Source organism: Tursiops truncatus, chromosome 1 (genome assembly GCF_011762595.2).
Source record: "Tursiops truncatus isolate mTurTru1 chromosome 1, mTurTru1.mat.Y, whole genome shotgun sequence".
NCBI lineage: Eukaryota > Metazoa > Chordata > Mammalia > Artiodactyla > Delphinidae > Tursiops > Tursiops truncatus.
Window position 1 is genome coordinate 110,634,150 of NC_047034.1, and position 23,537 is coordinate 110,657,686.

At 33.1% G+C, this 23,537-nt stretch overlaps 1 protein-coding gene across 1 annotated transcript in view; it reads left to right on the forward strand.

The window, feature by feature from the left end:
- Positions 1–20,340, forward strand: part of TTLL7 (tubulin tyrosine ligase like 7) — a 155,084-nt gene extending 134,744 nt beyond the window's left edge. The window contains exons 19-21 of the mRNA XM_033864301.2: positions 3,107–3,267; positions 9,603–9,776; positions 15,658–20,340. Of these exons, the coding sequence (XP_033720192.1) occupies positions 3,107–3,267; positions 9,603–9,776; positions 15,658–15,778 (456 nt within the window). The 3' untranslated portion in view covers positions 15,779–20,340. The remainder of the gene's footprint in view (positions 1–3,106; positions 3,268–9,602; positions 9,777–15,657) is intronic.
- Positions 20,341–23,537: the final 3,197 nt, after the last annotated feature.

A 23,537-nucleotide genomic window follows, 5' to 3' on the forward strand; every position in this document is an offset into this window, starting at 1 on the left:
TAGCTTTGTAGTATAGTCTGAAGTCAGGGAGCCTGATTCCTCCAGCTCCATTTTTCGTTCTCAAGACTGCTTTGGCTATTCAGGGTCTTTTGTGTTTCTATACAAATTGTGAAATTTTTTGTTCTAGTTCTGTGAAAAGTGCCAGTGGTAGTTTGATAGGGATTGCATTGAATCTGTACATTACTTTGGGTAGTAGAGTCATTTTCACAATGTTGATTCTTCCAGTCCAAGAACATGGTATATCTCTCCATCTATTTGTATCATCTTTGATATCTTTCATCAGTGTCTTATAATTTTCTGCATACAGGTCTTTTGTCTCCTTAGGTAGGTTTATTCCTAGATATTTTATTCTTTTTGTTGCAATGGTAAATGGGAGTGTTTTCTTGATTTCACTTTCAGATTTTTCATCACTAGTGTATAGGAATGCCAGAGATTTCTGTGCATTAATTTTGTATCCTGCCACTTTACCAGATTCATTGATTAGCTCTAGTAGTTTTCTGGTAGCATCTTTAGGATTCTCTGTGTATAGTATCATGTCATCTGCAAACAGTGACAGCTTTACTTCTTCTTTTCCAGTTTGTATTCCTTTTATTTCCTTTTCTTCTCTGATTGCTGTGGCTAAAACTTCCAAAACTATGTTGAATAGGAGTGGTGAGAGTGAGCAACCTTGTCTTTTCCTGATATTAATGGAAATGCTTTCAGTTTTTCACCATTGAGGACGATGTTGGCTATGGGTTTGTCATATATGGCCTTTATTATGTTGAGGAAAGTTCTCTCTATGTCTGCTTTCTGCAGGGTTTTTATCATAAATGGGTGTTGAATTTTGTCGAAAGCTTTCTCTGCATCTATTGAGATGATCATATGTTTTTTCTCCTTCAATTTGTTAATATGGTGTATCACATTGATTGATTTGCGTATATTGAAGAATCCTTGCATTCTTGGAATAAACCCCACTTGATCATGGTGTATGATCCTTTTAATGTGCTGTTGGATTCTGTTTGCTAGGATTTTGTTGAGGATTTTTGCATCTATGTTCATCAGTGATACTGGCCTGTAGTTTTCTTTCTTTGTGACATCCTTTTCTGGTTTTGGTATCAAGGTGATGGTGGCCTCGTAGAATGAGTTTTTAAACAGATGTTTATTCTAAATTTGCCTTTTTCAGAGAAAACTAATATCACTTCTTTAAATATGGCTGTTTTAAAGAGAAACAAATTAAATTCTTCTTTTATATGCTCCCAATTTTCTATACGTTTGTACCTATGGAGAAAAATTGTATCTTCATTCAGTCTGTATGTTTGAAAGTCTTTCTCTTTTCATCTCTCACTGTCATCTTTACAAGGAGTCCCTTTAATTAGATAAAATAAGAAGTGAAAAATCTACTTTGGTGAACTGAAATTAGGATAACTGTATTTGTTCATATTTACTTTTTAAAAAAAGTGTTTCCTTGCAAATACCTGAATTGCAGAAGTATTAAATACATTGAATTAGTCAAAGTAGCTTTTTGGGATTTATAAATTTTTCAGAACCTCTAGGATTTTAGTTTCCCAGAATTAGATTAATCCTAGGCCTAATCCATGGCCTAGGATTAATTAGATTAATCCTAGGCCATGATACTTCCTCATTATTGGTCCATATGTGGTCTGCTTTTATTTAGTTAGTGTTTTTAAGTTATTGTACCATTTGTGAACCCAACACCCAAATCAAGTATCTTGGTAATAATCTATTTTTTTATCAAATGACTACCTTCCATCCCCCTGGCCCTTTATGTCTCAGGTAGCCATTTTCTTAAATTCAGTATTCCCCAGTCCCTTGCTTTCTTTCTTTATATATTCTTATTATATCTATGTGTATTCCTCATAAGTATTTTTAAAATTTAATTGTCTTTACTTCTATTAAAAGAGTTTCATACTGTATGTAATGACTGGTATGTATTTTTTAAAAACTTAACCATTGATAATTAAGATGCTCCGGATTGTTGTGTGCCCTTTAATTTCATTCATTTTGACTGCTGTATAAAAGTCCAAGGGAATGAGTATACGACTTTTATTCACTCTCCCATTGATGGAGAGTTAGAATTTTTCAAGTTGTCTGTAATTGTGAACAGCTGTTTGAACATTCTTGTACATGGCTTTTGTTTTTAACCTGTGAGAGAGTTTCTCTTAGGAATAAACTTGCTGGGTCTTGGGGTATATGCATTTTCAACTTTAGGAGATAATGCCCAGCTATTTTCCAATTTGTACTCCTGCCAACAAGTCTAAGAGACGCTGTAGATCCATATTTCTCCAGCACTTGGTGCTGTCAGACTTTTAATTTTTGTCAATTAAATGGATAGAAAATGATGTCTTATATAGTCTTAATTTTTATTCTTTATGTTTATCAGACATATTTATTTCCTCTTTTGTGAAATTCCTGTTCATGTATTTTTGTCCATTTTTTTCTGTTAATTTGTTGGTGTGTATTTAACAATTGGTTAGGCATTCATTATATATTCCTGATACTAATCTTTTGTTAGATGTATATGTTTTGAATGTATTTTCCCAGTTTGTAACTTGATCTTTATTTCTTTCAAGCTATCTTTTGATGGCCAGAAGTTCTTAATTTTAATATAAGGGAAACCTATTAATCTTTTATGTTCTATACTTTTTTGCTACTTAAGTAACCTTTTTCTAAACCAGGGTCTAAAAGATATTCACTAATACTTTTCACTAAGATATTTAATGGCTTATTTTTCAAACTTAAAACCTTAATCACTCTAGAGTTGATTTTTGTGAATTGAGGGAATGATTCAACTTTATCTATTTTTTCCATGAAGATTACTATTTAAAAATTCTCCATTTATTGATTTAATTTAAATTTCACTTAACTTTAATTTTTAAATTTAATCTCTTCTTACTCCAATGAGTCAGACTTGCCACCTATGTCATATACCAGAGTTTCATAAATACTGGATCTATTTCTGGACTTTTCATTCTGTGCTGTCGTTTAGTGAGTGAGTGAGTATGTGTGTGTGTGTGTGTATTCATTTTTGAATTATATATATTCATCTTTGAATTTTAGGCACACACATATACACCTAGATTTTGAAATATTTTGGGTTTTCCACTAGGTTTTGGATATAGTAAAAACAAGTGTCCGTACAGTTCTTCCACGCATCTGGAAGGTACCTGATGTTGAGGAAGTAAATTTATATCGGATTTTCAACCGAGTTTTTAATCGCTTACTCTGGAGTCATGGCCAAGGACTGTGGAACTGTTTCTGTGATTCAGGGTAAGTGTTAAGTTACCTTTTATTATTGTCATTTTTAATAATTTACTATTTAGTTATAAAGTTTGCCCAATAAAATGGCTGAATTTCTTTAATCTCTTAAAATGTGGATTTGTAACTGCATGTAAGTTTCAGTACTCAACTATAATTTATAGCATTTAAGCTGATGTAGATGAGATGATGGATATGAACACAACACCACCCAACAAATTTGAATTCAGTGGAGAGAAAGTAGTCTTAATTAATAAAAAATCTCAGTTAGACATCTGTATCCTTACAGCTCTTCTGCTGTTGCCTTTATGTAGCAGACTTCCAAAATCATGGCTACACTCCTGCTCCTCTGCAGACTTTCAGTCCTGTCAAAGCTGTTGTGACTCACTGTCATTTTGTCTTCAAGATATCTAAAGCCAAACGTTCCATACCTCCCTTTTATTCAGAAATGGCTTCCCTTCTGGACTTCCCAAAACCCCATTGTTATTCTCCCAATCACATGGTTTTGATATCTCAGGGGCATCCGCATCCTTGTTCTCCTTCATTTTCTTTATTCAGTCATGTGCTAAATCTTGTTAGTTTTTCTGTCACATCCCCACTGTGGCTACTCTAGATTGTTTTTCATTATTCTTAACAATTATCAATTATTTAATTGTAGGTTGTTTTTCACTGTTCTTCACAATTATCGAGTATTTACTTGATAATTTAAATACTTTTGGAGATACAAAGCTGAATCTGACATAGATCCTGCCCTGAAGAAACTTAAAAATGATAATAGCTAACACTATACCACTTATACTATGTGCCAGGCATTGTTCTAAGCACTGTACATGTATTAAGTAATTTAATCCACACAACATCACTTTGAAGCAGGTTTTATGATAATTTCCATTTTATAGATAAGGAAACCAAGGCACAGATAGGTGCTAAGGACATAGTGCAACTGGGATTTGAACTTAAGCAGCCTGGTCCCAGATTTCATGCTCTTAACCAATAAAACTCTGCTGTCTCTAATAGACAAAATAAGATACATGCAAAAGTCATGATCATGAAGGAGATGACAGATACGTTATTGTAGGATTTCAGAGAAGAGGAGCCTTTTTGGTAGAAAGGCTAAATGAAATTAATAGATTCCCAGGCATTTTTGCCTCCAGTTTTTTGTTTCCCTTATCCATCCTACTGTCAGAGTCATTTCCTAAAATCTGTAATGATTTCCCTCATTTATCATTAAAGTCTAGACTTTTTATCTAGAGATATAAGACTCTCTAATATGCTGATTCTTTCTTATTTCTCCAGTCTTCTCTCTCATTACTCTCCTACTTAAACTTTGCTCCCCAAAAACAAATTCATTATTTTTCAAATATCTTAAAAATTTGTCCTTTTCTGCCTCCGAACTGTTAGTGTCAATGAGTAGCTGATTGGGCTGCCTTCTACAACCCCATTTCTCCAGTCCCCCCTGCGTTATTTAAATCCTATGTAAAGACCCAGACCATGCCCTTTTTTTGGTAAAACCTTAACAGACTATTCTAGTCTGACATGATCTCTGAATGTCTTCCATTTAAATATTCTAGTCATCTAGTACTGAATCATTTATACCATTTGCAGACTTATTCTCACCACCATAATTTTCCTCAGCTACCATTCACCAACAGGGAGAATTCACAAGGTGCTCTGGGTTGTGATGAAATCTGAGAATAATCTTGGCCATAAATTATTTCTACAGAGACTTAAGTGAAACATTTGAACTGTACTCCATGGCCCTTAGTTGATGGCTGTCTGTAGAAGTTCAATTAATCTAAAGTCATAATTAGAATTTTTTTCTGTTTGTTGATCCATTGGTTGGAATGTTGAACATGGATTTCAGCTACTCTTCACAAATGGAAGGCACTGAGATAGTCTGCTACTGAAATTGGTGCTGATGACACTATTTTGGTAATTTACTCTGACTCCATTCAGAATCCTTTTCTCTTGTACCTAGCACACTACTCCCCCCCAGATGTCTCTGGTGGTATCTATTACTACTAGTAATCATAAAGAATGTAAATAACATTTATTGAAAGATTACTAAGTGCCTGATACTGTTTTTCATAGTAAACATTTTTATAATTACCACTACAATATTTTGAGTAAACTATTATTATTATTTTCATTGTATAGATAAGGAAATGGAAGCATAAAGTATATAACTTGCCCAAGTTCTCATAGTGAGCCTGGATTTAAACCCAGGTTGTCTGAGTCAAGAGCCCAAGCTCTTAACTCTATGCTTTATTCAGTCCTCTCAAAGCAGCATTGCCCATGGTTGCCAAGCTTGCTATACTGCAAGCCCATAGCATTAGCCCAATCCCCAGCCCACTGCACTGGAGCGGCTGGAGCAGGAGTAACTTTGAGTCCTATTTGACCTCCACTCTCCATCCATTTCTTTAAAAACTTGGAGGCTTGTAGAGATGAGTTTTACATCTGATTTTTTTTTTTTTTTGTACCTTTACAAATGGCATTCCTAGGCTTCTTCAACTTAGTGAAGTCACATAGTGTTGTGTGTGTTTGATTGTCACTTTGGACCCAGACTAGTTCTGCTTATTCTTTGAATCGTATCTAGTCAATGTATACTCCTTTGACCTTTGATCTAACAGCCTAGCGGTCTAGGTAAAAATCTACTCTTAGCTCATTTCTAAAGGAATGATTTTAATAAAAGGTGTAGCTGTCTTTCACAGTTAGGTGTAAAACTCTTAGAAAAAATATTCCAAATAACTCTGGGCCACCTTGATTCCTGCCTCTGCCTGTCAACATCTCAATAATAAAACAAAATGAATAAACCATTCCCTGTCCACGTCCAGAAACTTCAAAGAATATTGTAGATGTTTGTCATAGGTTTTCCTAGAATTGGCCCAGGGGTTTGGCTGATGCATCAAAGAGAAAACACCCTCATCCCCCTCTCTTGCTCTTCCAGGCTGCTGAAGCCCATGCTCAGTGACCGTTTTTTATCACATGCAGCCTCCTGGGAGTGCTATTCAGAATGATGCTCCACGTTCTGAATGTGTCCTCTCCAGGGGAACAGCTCTTGGAATTTTCATGCATAAAATTATCCACCATGTTTTACTGAGCTAGGGGAAGCCTAGGTGCTATGGGACTCAAACTCAGGCCACAGAGCTCAGGAAGGGTGGCCAAGGGAAGCAATATTTCAGCTTAGACTTGCAGGATGAGGAAGAAGAGGAATCTGCCAGGTAAAGCAAAGAGGAGGAGGCAGGGGGACTATGGGAGAAGGAATGTATTATTTGGAAAAGCCCTCTTTCCACTCAAACTCCTGATATGTAAACCCCAAAGAAAAGAATCTAGTTTAGACCCTTTAGCCAAAGACATTTTCCTATGGAAGTTTGTCGTAGAAAAGCTTTTCTTTTACAATCTCAGGGAAAGAAGAAATTGTAAGGAATATTCTAAGGCAGCAGTCTGCTTCTAGGCTGAATTATATGCCTACCTGAAAATGTATGCGTATCATATAGACTACTTAAAATGATGTGAATCTTTCTGTTCTTATATCACTTTCAACTGGATGTTGCGTTGTTCATACTTTTCAGCTCATTAATCTTTCTGTTGCTGATTGTCCGGTTGGTGTAGTCCAGATTTTTTTTTTTTTTTTTTTTTTTTTTTTTAACTTTCCTTTCTTCTTTGGGCTACTCAGTCATTCATTTGGGCTTCTACCAGAGGAGAAAGAAATGAATGTTTCACTTTTTAGATAGCTGCTTTATTAAATATTTTGATGAAAAAGCTGGTAAAGATTATTGGATTACTGGATAATATGAGGCTTTTCAAGTCTCTGGATTTCATTAATCATTCCCCTTTGTTACCGGGAGGTTATTCAGTATTCTGTATCTTATTGTTATATTATTAAAAATGTCATTTGAAGTCATTTCTTTTCATATTTCTCTGAGGATTAGGGAGTTCTGGAGAGAACTTTTTAACCATTTAATTTTTCTTTTTGAATTCATAGATTTTGGCCCTCCCATTTCCTTGGAATTTAGATTTAGAAAGCAGGCAGATAAGACCCTGGGTTCTTTGATAAAGGCACTGATATTTTAAATTATTTCTCCATCCTTTCACCTTCTTAAAATTTTGTGTGTTAGTATTGAAAATTGAGAACACTGTCGTGTTCTAGAGGCATTTCATATTACTCAGCTGTGCCAGGTAGTGGGTAGGAGGGAGGGGACACGGTTCAAAAACATTCAGGTTGAAGAATAGGTTTCTTTTGTGCAGAGGGGGTGCCATTAGCCTAGTACCAAACAAAGCAAGTCCTGGTCATTTTCTTTTTTCTTTATGAGTGATTCTGGAGTGTTGACACTTAAATATGGATTAATAGAGTAGAATGTGGTCTTTGGTCAGTGATGGTGAACATACACACCAAAATTAGGTAGAGAACCTTGATTCGTATGTTTATTTTAAATATTTAAGGAACAATGAGAGAATGAGAAGCCAAAGCTGCTTATATTATAACTCACATATTACTCAGAGTGTTACATCAAATTAAGGTGCTATTTGAAGAAGGTCCTTTGCCTTTCCTCCATTTTATGTGTTCTTTTCTTACGTCTGTACTCCAAGTCAGCAAAAGAAAAATTACCGTGATGTGAGGAACCTGATAGTGAATCTAATCAGATGTCTCCAAAGTATCAAAATATAAATATATTCAAATTCAGGGGGGAGGGTGGTGATGGAGGTAGGCTTTTACAGAAATACCCAGAATCCCAGGGGAGAGAAAGTAAAAGTGCTAAGCTGAGAGTCAGACAGTCAGAATGTTTTCTTCGTGTATTTACGTTTGTATGAAATTTTGATTTCTCTGGGCCCAGGCATGTAAGCCTTGCTAGATCAAGACTTATCAGTTATAAACATATTCCCTTATTAATTGGTGTTCTCCTGTTTTTCTTGATTACATCAAGTAAATTGGATATATATCTATATACACACAAATATGCATATCATATCTAGTTTTTCTTATATTTAGTAATAATTTAAATTTTTAGAGTTAATTTAACTAACATATTACTATTTCTTGAATGAAAGTAACTTTTAATCCTTTTTAAATAATAAAAACAGTATTATATTTAGCCCTGAACATCTTAGAAAATGGAGGAAAATTTATTCCTTTCAATCTACTTATTTGAATCTTATTCCCTTTAAGAAAATCTGTCATTCACTGATGACATGCTGTCTTTTCTCCTGAAAAAATAAACAGTAGCCTTTCTACTAAAAAATACCTTTCTGAGTTTCTAAAGCATTTTTTAAAAATTCCAAAGATATCAAATATCCACAGGAGATTGAAAATGGAATCTCTGAATTTCCCACTGGGAAGTACATTTCTTCAGAAAAATATTTTCCTTAATATTTTTTTCTTTCTAGTCTTTTCTCTCTCTGCGGGTTAAGCGAATTGGTTTATGTAAAATGAGACTTGAACCATTACCAAGTCTTAAAGCAAACCTTCCCCTTGAGGCTTGAAAGGAGTTTCAGTTACACTAAGGAAATAAGTCAGTCCCTCTCTCTCTCTCTGTCTCTCTCTCCCTTTCTCGATGGTGGTAGGGTGATAAGATGTTTCCTGATTTGGGCCATGACAATCAGCTTAGGAATTGTGAATACATATATATGTGTACACACACACACGCACGCACGCATGCATGCATGCACACATTTAAATTTACCAAGACAGTATGTACTACTGCCTGCTGTGCACTAAGCTGAGTGCACTGAAGGAGGGAAGACACTACCTTTGGAACTGCAGTAGGGCAGGACTTGTGGAGATTACATTACATCTACAGTATAGAACCTGTGCTCTAGGAATATCATGGACATAATTACATATGAAAGTGTTTTGAAAGGGGTGGTCATAAGCAAAGGATTAACCAAAATTCTCAGAGAGAATCTGAGAGATAACAATTAAGAGATCACAAATTAAGTTGCAGCAACTTTTTAATTTGTGGGATCATTATTAATATAAAATTAAATGTAGCTTCCTAGAAAATGTAAATTCTTAGAATACCTAACTTGTGAGAAATTAGCTCAATATTTTACAGTTACTTTAATGTAGAGTAACTCAATTTTTAGGAGGTGTTGGGAAACCATCCTGTTACTTAGAGCTAGCAGCAGTGAAGTCTTTAAAGATATGAATTCTATGTTGTGTTTTTTTTCATGTAAAGATTAATTTCCAAATTTGTATATTTACTTTATACCTCTCAACCATCTGTAGTCACTTCAAATGTGTGAGGCCATTTCTACGTTTTTTTAATGGGTTTGTTGCTAGGTAAGTGATATAGTTGGTTGCCATTTTTAACAGCCACATGAGGTCATGTCTGTTTCCATGCCAACAGATCCTCTTGGGAGAGTATTTTCAGTAAAAGCCGGGAGGTGGTGACTCCTTTGCAGCTCCAATGTTGCCAGCGCCTGGTCGAGCTTTGTAAACAGTGCCTGCTAGTGGTTTACAAATATGCAACTGACTCAAGAGGATCACTCTCAGGCATTGGTACCAATTGGGGTAATTCCAGGTACTGGTTTACATTTCCTAGACCCTGTGAGTTTTATATAAAGTAATGCCACAATGCAGTTTGAAATTGAAAGTCTCTTTTTGTCTATATGGTTAGAGAAAAAGCTAAAGACTAAAACTTCATACATGCTATTATCTATAAGATTCTTTTAATTTGAACAATCTTTACCTTTAAAGGACTGAACAAGGACAGCAATTACAAACCCGGAGGTGACAGAAATAACCTACATGGAGATGGTATTATTTAACTTATATACTTTTGCTTTCAAAAGCCAAGTAAGAGCATACAAAAGAGTAATAAATTTAATTTTTCCCCCAGTAGGGATATTTCAACATTTGTCCTTTATCCTAATATAGTTGAGAAGATGCCTTTAGTTTAATTTTTATTGTTCAGTATGCCTCTACTATTCCCTTCATCACCAAAAAGATCTATGGGAGGTGGATTTTAAGTTCCATTTAAAAACTGGATTTTTATAAATATTGTCCAGTTAAAATAGGTAGTTTTCCAAAAGTATGAAAATATTGTTTTTAAGCTGCAAAGATACACGAATAAACAGGAAGTACATTTTAGCACTTCTCAAGACAGTCGTTAGTTCCATTTAGAATTAAAGACGAATATGTGACTTTTAGTATGTGTAAGTTGTAGTACTCTCAGAGACAATTTTCAGTCTCAGCATCTCTGTATTTCTATCTTTCATGTACTGAGCTTCCATATAAGCTCATTTACGTGGCTAAAAACATTTTTTAAAAACCACTGAGTTAGGGCTTCTGCCTTTGGTAATAGAGCAAGCACTGGGTATTTGGACAAATCCTCCCTCTGATGACAACAAGAAAAGCTGGACAAAATACCAAAACATTTGCTTGAAGACATCAGAGAGTTAAAACCAGGTACTTGTTAGTGAGTACTTGTTAGTACTGAATAATGCTTTTGACAGACTCATGGGCCTAAGGGAAAAAGTAGGAGTTCAGGGCCTGTCAAAGATTGGGGCCTTGATAAACACCATAGATTCCTTCAAGTGACAATGTCCCAGATGTTTTGCAAAGCAAAAGTTGACAGAATTACAGGGAAAAATAGACAAATCTACAACCATCAAGGGAGATTTTAATATATACTTCTCAAAAAATTAGAGACAAAGAACATTTTAACAATATGATTAACAAATTTAACTGTCATATAATAGTGAATTCAGTGACCTCAGAATACAATACACCAAGCATATCTGAATCTTTTATAAATATCAACTATATAGTGGAATAATAAAACATAGTTCGAAAAATTGAAATCACACAGAGTATTGTTTCTCATCACATGCTATTAAAAATAACAAAATATCCAGAAAATCCATACTTTGGAAAGATAAAAAATATACTTTAAATAACCCATGAATCAAAGAAGAAATCATAATGAATGTAAGAAAATATTTTTAACTGAATGATAACAAAAATATTACAAATAAAAACAGAGTATGTACATAAATCATTCTTATAGGAATACTTATAGGCTTAAATGAACATATTAGGGAGGAGTAAGGCAAAAATTAAATGATCTAAGCAACCGTCCTGAATGATGACAGAATGATATTAAACTAAACCCAAAGAATACAGAAAAAGGAAATAATAAAAATGAGAGCAGAAATTAATATAATGATGCAAATGGAATAAAGAAGATCAAAATGGCAAAAGTGGGTTTTTTAAAAGGCTAATAAAATTGATAAACAACTGGTGAGACTGATCAAAATGTAAAAGACAAAAGTAGTTAACGTCAAGAATAGAAATAGAGATGTTACTGCAGATATTACAAATATTGAAAATTTTATAAGAAATATGAATAATTTCATGCTGATAAATTCAGTAATTTAGATTGTTAACAAATTCCTTGAAAAACACATATTACCAAAAGTGAGAAGAAGATATACTCTTAATTATTGAAAAAATTGAATCAGTAATTAAAAACCCTCCCACAAAGATGAGTCCAGATTCATAGGTCTTTACTATCTAATTCTACCCACCCAGAGAAGAGAAAATTACTATCTAATTCTATCTAATTAAACCCACCCAGAGAAGAGAGAAAAGGAAGGAATGTTCTCTAACTTGTTTTATGAGGCTACCATACCTTTGATACCTGACCAGGACATTGACAGTCTAATCTCACTCCTGTACATAGATGGAAAAATCTTACATAAAATATTAGCAAAACAAACCCAGAAACCTTAAATAGGATAATGTATCTTGACTAACTTTTGTTTATTGCATCAGCTTAATTGTACAATAACATTAAAAAGTGATCAATGTAATTTTAGTAGAATAAAAAATCATTTAAAAATATATGGATGGGCTTCCCTGGTGGCACAGTGGTTGAGAGTCCGCCTGCCGATACAGGGGACACTGGTTCGTGCCCCGGTCCGGGAAGATCCCACATGCCGTGGAGCGGCTGGGCCCGTGAGCCATGGACGCTGAGCCTGCGCGTCTGGAGCCTGTGCTCCGCAACGGGAGAGGCCACAACAGTGAGAGGCCCGCGTACCGAAAAAAAAAAAAAAAAAAAAAAAAAAAGGGTAAGTCACTTGTTAGAATTCAGTATATTACATTCATGCTTAAAAAATGCTTAGCAAGTTAGAAACCAAAGGGAAATTCCTTAATCTAATAAAGGATAAGTACAAAAACCCTACAATCATATACTTAATGGTGAAATGTTGAAGGCTTTCCTTCTGAGGTGAGAAACAAGACAAGATTGACTGTTATTACCGCTTCTATTTACCATTGTGTTGGACCTAGCTCATTCAAGGAAGCATGCCAAAGAAGTAAAAGGCATTGGATTTGAGAGAAAGAACTAAAACTCATTACTAATGGATATGATTGTGTTCACAGAATCTAAGTAAATCTACAGATAAATTATTAAGTAAATTTAACAATTTTGATGAAATCAAAGTTGGGATAAAATCAATTGTATTTTTTCTATATTAATAACAAACAGCTAGAATATATGACATTTTAGATACAATATCATTTTTCAATAGCATCAAAGAGTAATTCTTAGGAATAAATGTAACAAAAATGTGTAAGTCTAAGGTGTTTCTCCTTGGGATGAGTTAGCTACAACTTAGCTAGTTTTGTACTTCGAGAATAAGCTACAATAAAAATAAAGCTGGAAACTTCACATTTTTTGGTGCTTTAGCACAAACTCTTTAGATACAGTCTATAGAACCACTTTCTAGAGATTCTTCCTGCTAAAAAAATCAAATTGTATTATTTAACTTCATTGCAAAGAACATTTCAAAAATAATCTTTGATGTTCAGCTAGTGTGGGATCTCCCAAGAGATACTAATGGAGATATTAAGGCAAATAATCCATTGTGTTTCCCTGTAATGCTTTAAAATATCCCACAGCACTTGCTTTAGGGAAGCAAAATGTTTCTTCCAATGTGATTTTATATGCTTTTTCTAGTTCACAGTGGATTTCTTTTCCTTTCTAAGTCTTTAAAAAAGTTTTATTTTAGCCTTTTCTGCTTCTATTAAAAAGTTTAGGTTTGCAGATATATAATATTTTTCTACTTTTTAGGTTTTTTATACTTTATATTTCTGAAAAAAATGAGTATAATCATTATATCCTTTAGTTTTAAAATTGGGATTCACACAGAAATGACAGTATAGTATAGTTGCTGGGAGCACTGGTTCTGGAGTGAGACCAAATGGATTTGAATCCTGGCTCTGCCACTTACTAGCTACGTGCCTGTGGGCAAGGCATTTAACTCCTGTGCACTCTGGTGTTTTCATCTTTAAAATGGAGCTGATAATAATACGTATCATAGAGAATCATTAGAAATAACTAATATTTTTAAATCAATTATAATGGCCCTGGCACACAAAAACACTTTTAAAATACAAAATAGTGTTAAAGAAAATAGTGTAAGTTAGCTCTAACCCTGGACTTTGTACTTTTATTTTTTCATCTGTGAAAATGGAGATCTTTAGCTCAGAAGGCTGTGTGAATGTTATCGTAATGTCAGTAGTAACTACTGCTTGGAAATTCTTCAAAAGAAAGTCAGCAAAAGTTACTGTTTACTATAATAATTATCAATGAAATCAGAATGTATTTTCAGTAGAAGATAGAATAACTCTCAACTAATATGGAATAGTGGTTTTTGATCAAACACTTTAGTTTCTTTTGCACCTTTGCCCTAGATAGGAAGGGTAGCCTTTTCCTGGCAGAAGATATCAGATCAATCATCATGACTCCACTAGCTCTTGACATAATAATTAATCCATATAAATTACCCAAGTGGTATTAAGAAAATAATTTATATAATCTGTGATGTGAGAAATCAATTGTTTCATTATTCATCACCCATTGTGCAATTTTGATTTAATTTATATTGTTGTATATTATTTAACTGCTCTATTAACTTAATGATTTGAGCAATTATTTATAGTTTGTGATATTAAGTAATAGATTAAGGGGATATTATCAGATAATTCATGATCAAATGATATTTATGAATATTATGGAGAATTCTGCCATCTTAATCTGAATGCTATATGCAGTTTGATCATAGTGAATTCATATTCTTCTACAAAATTCATATAACACAACTATAAATGTAATTTCCCATTGACACAGAGGTTAGTAGTTACCAACATTATTTCATATAGAATAGGTAGCTACTCCTTGGCCTTCAATTTCTTCATGTGTCTTTGGAAGTATGATACTGTGGCTGGAAGATGCTAAAGTCAAGTGAAGAAAATAAGTGATTTGATGCTCTACCTTCATTTCTTTTTTCAAGACTAATTATAAATCTCCTTCTGTTGCTACTTCTGCTCTTGGAATTTTTTATAGATATCTTTGTCCTGACTTTCTAGCATGTCCTTCTCATCATTACCAGGATTTAACGCTTTTCATAGTGATGCTTATTTGCATTTGCTCATGTGGATTTCCTTGATCATTTCTCTCTCGATATATAGATTGGACTGGCCTAATGCTAATCAGAGGTTTTCCAGAGAAAACAGATTATATAGGCACACACTCCTACTTGTAATTACTGAATCCCAAAGCTCTGAAAACTCAAACGAATAAAAGTAAAATAAAAGTAACCCATTTATTGGCCCATCTGAATTGACACGAAGTTGTTTATAGTCTATATCCAATTTATTGTGAATATTTCTCTGTTTCACTACAGAAATATTAATGATTTGTTTACAGGATGCTGCCCCAAGACCCTAATGATGTTACATTATATATAATATATATACTATAGTGTCCTAAAATCTGGAAAATTTATGTATTCTGAAATATATTTGGCTGAAACGGTTGCATGCAACCTGTAATTATGATTGTTTTTGGTTTTCTGTAATCACAAGCACCCAGTAGTCCAAGAATATAAAATTTACAATCTAGTTATGAATGTTAATCTTTAACTTTTTCTTTTAGATTACCTATAGTCATAACACATCAATGATATATTTATTAAATAATAATCAATGGTTTCAACATCCTTGAAACATTATTTTAATTGGTTAGCCAAATTCTCATGTCACATGTTTTTAAGAAATATTTGACTGGTTACACACATTTACAGAGGTGAATGATGAATTCCAAATTAACATGAGTCATATAAACAGTCTCCTAGCATATGAGTTCATGGCTGTTTATGGGATGTCTCGGGACACTAAGATCACATGTTACATCTATATTCAACTCTTTGGGTGAGGCTTTATGACCCTCTCCCTGCCTCCCCTCCTCAACTCAGGAGAGGAAATCTTTTTATGTGGGTTGCATTGTTATAGTATCATTTCTCATGTAAGATGTACAAATTATTAACCACATAATATTTTAGTGAGAGATGTTAATATTAGTTTGTAAAGTCTAATTTTTTAACTATCATTTTTAGGTATTTACTACCAGGAAGTACACAATTCTTCATGAGAACACCAACCTACAACTTGAAATACAGTTCACCTGGAATGGCTCGCTCCAATGTTTTGTTTACATCCCGGTATGGCCACTTGTGAAACAGAGGGAAGATCGCCATGGGTTATGCACAATAGCAATTCATATTTTTCCCAACTTAACATTGCAAAGACAGTGACCATTAAGTGCTGTTTTATGTATATATGACATATATGTGTGTGAAACTATATACACACATGCACTCAAATAACATATATATTTATTATAATATATGAAGGAAGAATTAGCAGGAAACTGGATATAAGATTTAACCTTTCTGGAAATGTAATAAACCATGTTAAAATTGTTTACACAAATATGTGAATGTCTAGAATTTGCTAGGTTTATAATTAATACCTTCCTACTAGAAATGTTATTTTTGCTGCAGAGTATATAAAACAGAATTGATCTTGAAGATCCCATTACAGTGTTAAATTATTTTCTAGGTAATATGTCTTTTGACTTGAAAAAGCATTAATAGTAAATTACCTTATTAATTCTCATATATAGTGGCTATTTAAAATGAAAACAAAAATTAGAAGCCTGGTGTTGCTTGATGATAGGATTAAGTATGAAACAGGTTTGTCATTACTATAGCACACTGTAAAGTACTATAAAAATCCCAACCAGATTCTCCAAGATTTTTATCCCTCAGTGTGGAAATTTAGCTACTTGTGAAAGTGATAATGTAAATTTTCAGTAAGGATCTAGTAAGGTCATACTATGATCTAAAATGGAAGACAATCCAGTGGGTTAAAAATAAACAAAACTTACTAGCTTGTATTTTTACTTTTTATTGGGAGTCACATAAAGGGAACAGAAAATGGTGGTAATGACAAAATCGTTCCGTATGATTTTGGTATCTCTTACCGCTGTTACCACTCACTTTTTTGGGGAAAGTATATCTCTGATGAGTACATATGGTCAAATACAATTTCTTCTGTTCAAAGAGCTGGTTTTTTAAACTTATTTCAGTGTTACAGAAGTGTCACACTTATTTTATAAGTCTCTCAATGCTGAGACCAAATTACATTGCAAAGACTAATACAGAGTTTCATATTGCACCATAGAAAATAAGCTAAATTATTGCAAATAGGAGATTCTGATTACTAAATATTATTAGTTATCGATGTGCCCTTGAGAATTTAAAAAAAAGTCTAAATAGAGTTTGAAGTTTTCTTCTTGTCCAAAGTTATTATGTGTAAGTTTCATAGCAGTTTACTTCCTTTTTTTTTGCTTACAGTTTCAAAAACAATGAGTGAGCTTTCAGTTTTCTATACAAATATAAATAGTACCATGGATATCCTTAGAGATTGCAATATTCACCTTTTAGAATTTTATTTAAACTTCTCCCAGTAGTTTTATTCTCTCACAGATGGTAATTATTTGCAACATTCATGAGTGTTTTACCTCCTTTTACTATCCTGAAAGCTATTTCCAGTAAATGGAGAAATGGTCCCAAAGCAGAAGGAGAATTGAGAGGGGCAAACTGGCCTGCTTTAATTCACAAGCTGGATAACTGGCAACCCAAAGTTGTAAGTTGATATATTGTGCTTTTAAAGCCATGTTCTGAGGCTGTATTAGGATAAAATAGGTTCTTCCCTAAATTATTGCTGGCTACTTGATTCTTTATGACTACCTATCATCCGTATTCCAGTGGATACTTTTCCTTGCTAATTGCATCCCAAAGAAGAGTTTGTTATTGTCTTTGTGGGAAAAGAGGATAAGGATGTCAGGATGAAGGAAACTGCAGTGTAGCTCTGAGTGTTTATGACGCCATTTTGTGAATTCTTAAATATGTTTAGAATTTTTTGGAATAAATAATGCAAAAATTGGGAGATTAACACAATTATTATAAGAATGATCATCAAGTAGGCCTTTTCATGGAGCAGTTTTAGTCATTTTTCATTGAAATTCATGATTTTGTTCATGAATGAGACACAATTTCAAGTGTCTGATATATGATATCAACCCAGTTTGTTGGCCACTCACTTGCATTAGCTTAAATCACAACGGTGACTTAATTTGCTAGAGTGGGTACTTTGGAAGTTCTTTTCTTAGTTGTATAAAAGTGAAATTTTTATTTAAAACGAGAAAAGAATGTCTAACATGTCTCCCCCTGGGGAAAAATAAATACAAAAAAAAGTAAATTTAAATGTATGAAACTACCCAGTTAGTTACTGATGAGCAAATTTCATTTTCATTCCTCTAGTTACCTAAGTCTGGCATTGTTTGAGTGCTAGAATTTTATTGCCCACATTTGCCTCTTTATACTGATCTAGTCTGATATGATGAAGTTTTGAATAAAAGCCATGTGCTCATTATTTATGTATACTACCTGGTATGCTGTGGACTACGGTTGTGTTAATGCTTATTCCCTAATGAGAAACTAAGAAAAGAAGATACAGTAATAAACCGTGGAAGTCTTTAGAGGCCATAGAAATATTTTAGTGATATAAAATATTCCTTAGTTTTTATTATAAATTTTTTATTCATAGAGTTAAAACGTAGCAGTATAAGTGATAGTATGGGTCTGACTCTCTCTCTTCTAGGAGAGAAAATAACTTTATCTGAAAAACTCAGAAGCTATTCAATCTTACCAAGAGATTTTGATAGGGAATTTGGTTTACTTATGATGAAAGCATATTTTCATTCTGTTATTAAAAAATATATCCCTGCTCATTCTGTGACTAATGCTTTCCAGAACTGTATATGTTTGGAATGATTGCAGAATTGTACAAGAAGTAACCTTTTAATGTTAAATTATCATCTATGAACATTGTATGAGATTGCAGATTAGTTTTCACTGTAATAATCCAGCATTGTAATAATTACCATTTGCTTTATGTATTCTGTTGAAGGAACTATTTGTGATTCATATTATGATTATTAGCAACAAATTTTATTTCATGTTGCATGTGTAAAAATGAAATTATAACAGGATCAAATATGGAAATGCCAATGGTAACCTCTATCAGATGCAAAGATCTATACAAATTTTTTCATATATCTGAATTAGGTCTAAATACACAAAATTTTTCTACTAATTCCTCCCCCCAGAACTAAAATGAACCAAACTCAAGCAAAAAACCCCGATCTTCTTCTCATCTAATATTTACACACAGCTAGATGATAGTGGCTTCTAGACATCAAGAAAAAGATTTCATTCTAATTCTTTTTTTAATTTGGAAAGTATATGATTATAGAATCTTGTTACCTAACTCTAAATTTCACATTTTAATATAAATTAATCCAAATGCTTTCTTCTTTAGCATGACAAAGTCATTCCATTTAAAACTTCTCTTTAAATCTAAACTTCCACATTACTTATTTTCAAAAGTACCAAAAAATTGATAGTTGCATAAACTATATAAAGCATTGCTTCATTCTTAAACGTATATTCTTGAACATATAATACCAAATACCTTGAGAAGAGTGACAATAAATTCTTTCCTTTTCTGTTCTGTAATGCTGTTTTACATTTTGAGTCTTAGTTTACTTGGTTCTAAGGGTTAAACAATAAAAAGTGTAAGTACAATTAGTTGTGCTCCTGTGACCTGATGGTTTTTGAAAATTTCTTTTCTCTTTAAATTGAGAAATTTAATAAAGCTTTCAAGAACTGAATTAGTTATCTAAATATTTTGCACTAATGCTACTTACCAATAAATTAAAATTTTGAAAGTATTTTGATGATCAAAATTTTACTCCTTACACTGTTTTTTCTTTCTTCTTCTTTTTTAAACTTAAGTTCCATTTGAAGTTTTGACCTTTGCATGGACAAATTCAAGAAAAGAGAAATCCTGCCTTTTAAACATTGGTTTATGGTGGTGTATTTTTGCTTCAGCAACAATAAAACTTATAAGATGTGTTATTGGATCAAGTTCAGTTTTTCTGCTGAGATTTTTAAGAACAAGGTTGAACTTTCAATGTCTAAAAAGCATTAATTGTCTGGATCCATATGAACCAAGATAATGGCCACAAATAACAGTCTTGCGACCAAAAATTGTTAAATTAAAACTAATTGCACATTTTGAGATTCTTGCCCTTTTTTGGTGCTTTTTTGCCTTGTTATGGGTATTGAAGGAAGACTATTCAGGTGAAACATTCTGCATTAACTGGGCTGTATTACCTAAAAAGAACTACGTAAAGTTTTTATTTTATCCCCACCTGCTAATTTGAAAACTATTGGTAAAGTCATCATTCAGTACACTAATATTTTCTAAATTAGTAAGACTTACCTTACAAAAATAATCAGATAATGCTGATATTTCTCTTTCAAAGGCTAACAATGACAGTTCTTGGTCCTGAGCTGGTTGGTTCATACAATAACTAATGTACATGCTACTACATTGAATATTAATAGATTTGCTGAAGATTCTGGGTTTGAGGGTTAGCTTGAAAGCAATACATTTGCTACCATGAATCATGACGCAAATTATCCCCATGTGTTTTACTACCTGTATATGAATGCAAATGTTGTTACAGAAAATATGCTTGAAATGTCAACACAATGTGCAATTAGTATTGCATTGTCATGCTTCAGCATGTGATATCTGTATGGTGAAGTTATTTCAATTACTCAGATATGTTACTATAATAAAAAATATTTAATATAAGAAAGCTACATATGTCATCAGATGGTTATTTCTGTCCCCCCCCCCCCCCCCCCCCCCCACACACACACTGTTTTTAGTAGTAGAAGAGACTGGCTCTCAATTAAGCTTTCAGGGTGATGAAATATATTTTCACAGTAATTTTCTTCTGCTGTAGAGTCAGCAGTAGAACTGTGGGGATAACTTTACCTGCTATTAAAGTCAGGTTGAGTAAACAGAATTGGTGTCAATTCCTCTCTTAGTTAGCTGGAAGGTAGACTGGTCTAAAATTTAGAAATGACATTTTTATATCTTTCTAGCATCATTATAACAATAGTATTACTAATCTGAATAGAAATATGTCAGCATCTCAGCTATGACATTTTTTTCAGGAATTTATAATTTTATCACTATTAAAATATACTAAACCTCAATAAGTAGCATATCCTAGTCTTATTGCCACTATTACCATTGTCTATAAGACGATTGTATATAAAGAAATTGAATATTTTTCCTTTAAAGAAAGGAAGCTCTTTGGATAAAAATCTATCATGATAGGAACTTTAATGCATGTATACCTCAGCAAGAAGTGATATAGATATTGACTTTTTAAATGTATTTTTAAAGATTTGTTATTTTATAAAGTAAAAATATTCTATAAAAGCTTTAAACTTTGAATTTTTTTCAGTGACAGATAAAGATGAGACCAATGTGGGTAGTTTAGTATCTCCCTATTATATCAAATAATTTGTAAGATAAATATACATATAGTAAATGATTGAAAATCTTTTAAAACTATAAATAAATCATTCTGAAATAATCTCAAGTGTTAGAAAACTTCTTGTAGTGCCTTAAAATAAGATTAACATTTCACTCTTTTGTAGAAAGTAAGATAATAGATCTTTAATTTGCAGAGAGTAGTCTCTTAGTGATTATTCATGTACATATAGAATATAGTGACGAAAATGTCCATCACCACAGTCAAGTAAATGTGGAAAACATTGGATGTATAAATTGGAATGTGTTTCCTTCTACTTTCAGGACCTATCAAGAGTCTTTAGTATTCTAAGACGCTTTGAGAGTCCCCAGTGAGGGACTGGGACATACACTAGTTCCTAAACTAATTTCACTATGGTATCTTATTTAAAATGCATCTCCCAGGACTAGTCTTCTATTGACTAAGGTTTGGAAAACACTTAACTACACCAAGTCATTCACTAATAAAGGAATCAAGGTATTTATTAATTTATTTATTTAATATAAACGGTGATATAATTATGAACACTGACAAATCTAGTGCAAGAATTTACTTGCACTTGTTGCTTGAGAATTTGGTCATTTCCAGAGGAATATTTGAACAAGTGTTTCAGCAGGAATGTCTTGACCCAAGAAGGATGACTGCAGATAAGTAGTCTTAATGGTAAACATGAGTTATATTAGATACTTGAAACATAATCATGATATGCAAAGTAATATAAAATGCTTAAGATGTGGTCAGAATGTGGTTCAAGCCCTTATGAAAAACTATTAATGATGTATTGGGTCTAACATGATAAAAGTTTGTCTTTAATGAGAGTCTAACGTCACCCATCAGCAGATGATAAGAGCTTTGTATAACAGACAATATATCTAGATGCCCTTGCTGGCCATCTGAAAGACTCTTCTTATATAAACAAAAAGGCCTGTTTGTGGCTGATAAGTTTCCTTCAGAGCTGGAATTTATTAAAAATTTGTTGTATTTGTGAGAGACAAAATCTACTGAACCAATTTATTTTCTGTGGTTAAGTTTTCCTTAAGCAGTACGTTAGACACTTTGGGAGCCTTCAGAAGTTTCATCTTTCATTTCTATTTGTCCTTATGAAATATTGCCAAATTAGTCTCCCTCTTTAAAAGTATAGGAAAAATACTGCTATTCAGTATATTTAGGGAGTTATACACTGAATGGTACTATAATGACCTAAACTGAACTATTTTATATAGTTATCAAAAATACTAAAATTTTGGCTTGGAAAGTAGTGTCTAGACTTTTGTACAGAAATGACACCATTTTTATAACTTTATAGCAAGGCAGCCTTCAATATTTTATATAGAAGTAGAAATGTACAGTGAAGGTAAGCAAATTCCAAATTTTGTCCTAAGAACAGGTGCAAGCGGACATAAACCACATAAATTGGCACTGTTGTAACAAAAACCTTCAAGGATAATAACAAAACTATGTAAATTTAGCCAAGCTCTGTTCTATTACAGATGCTGCTGTTGTTCGTGATAGAGTAAGATAACTTTTTAAAGGTCAAGAAACATAATAAAATTTATTTTTTTAAATGGCAATACAGTATGCTGTTAGCAGTAAAAACGTTAATATATTGCCATGGTTCTAATATATCTGATTTTGTGGAAAATATATGACAGTGTTTGTGAAAAATACAGAGTATATAAACCTTAATGCAATCTAAGAAAATACAATTTCAACATATTACCTCATTTTCATTAAAATGATGAAAATGTGAATTCAGAAAATCACATAGGGGCTTCCCTGGTGGCTCAGTGGTTGGGAGTCCGCCTGCCGACGCAGGGGACGCGGGTTCGTGCCCTGGTCCGGGAAGATCCCACATGCCGCGGAGCGGCTGGGCCCGTAAGGCATAGCCGCTGAGCCTGCGTGTCTGGATTGACTGTGCTCTGCAACTGGAGAGGCCACAACAGTGAAAGGCCCGCATACCGCAAAAAAAAAAAAAAAAAAAAAAAAAAAAAAATCACATAGTCCTTAGTCTAAAAATAGGTAGATCATCAAAACCTAATATCATTTAAACTCAAATTGGTATTTGTTCAGTAAATGTTCTACATCATAATGTGATGTAGAAAGGAAATCTCACATTTGTGGAAGAAAATGAAGGGATTATTTTTTAAAAAAGCAACTTTAGCTAATCCCATTATGTTTTTGACTTCCAAACTGAAGCAACAGTCTTGTTGTCATGAAACATTTACTGCAAATAAAGAATAAGTACGTTCCTCAGAAGTTAGCTTCATTTTGTATTTTAGCCTCAGGTTTCTCAGCCACAGACTACTTATATTTGTGTTTTTGAATTTTTTTCCTGATCATTTCTAATTTTCCGCATTTCATCTCCTCTGGTTCCTCTTATTACCATGTGAAGCGTTACCACATTATTCTCACTCTAAAAATACTAAATGATCATTGCCTATTTTGGTTGTTTTAACTAAAACATTGAGTTCT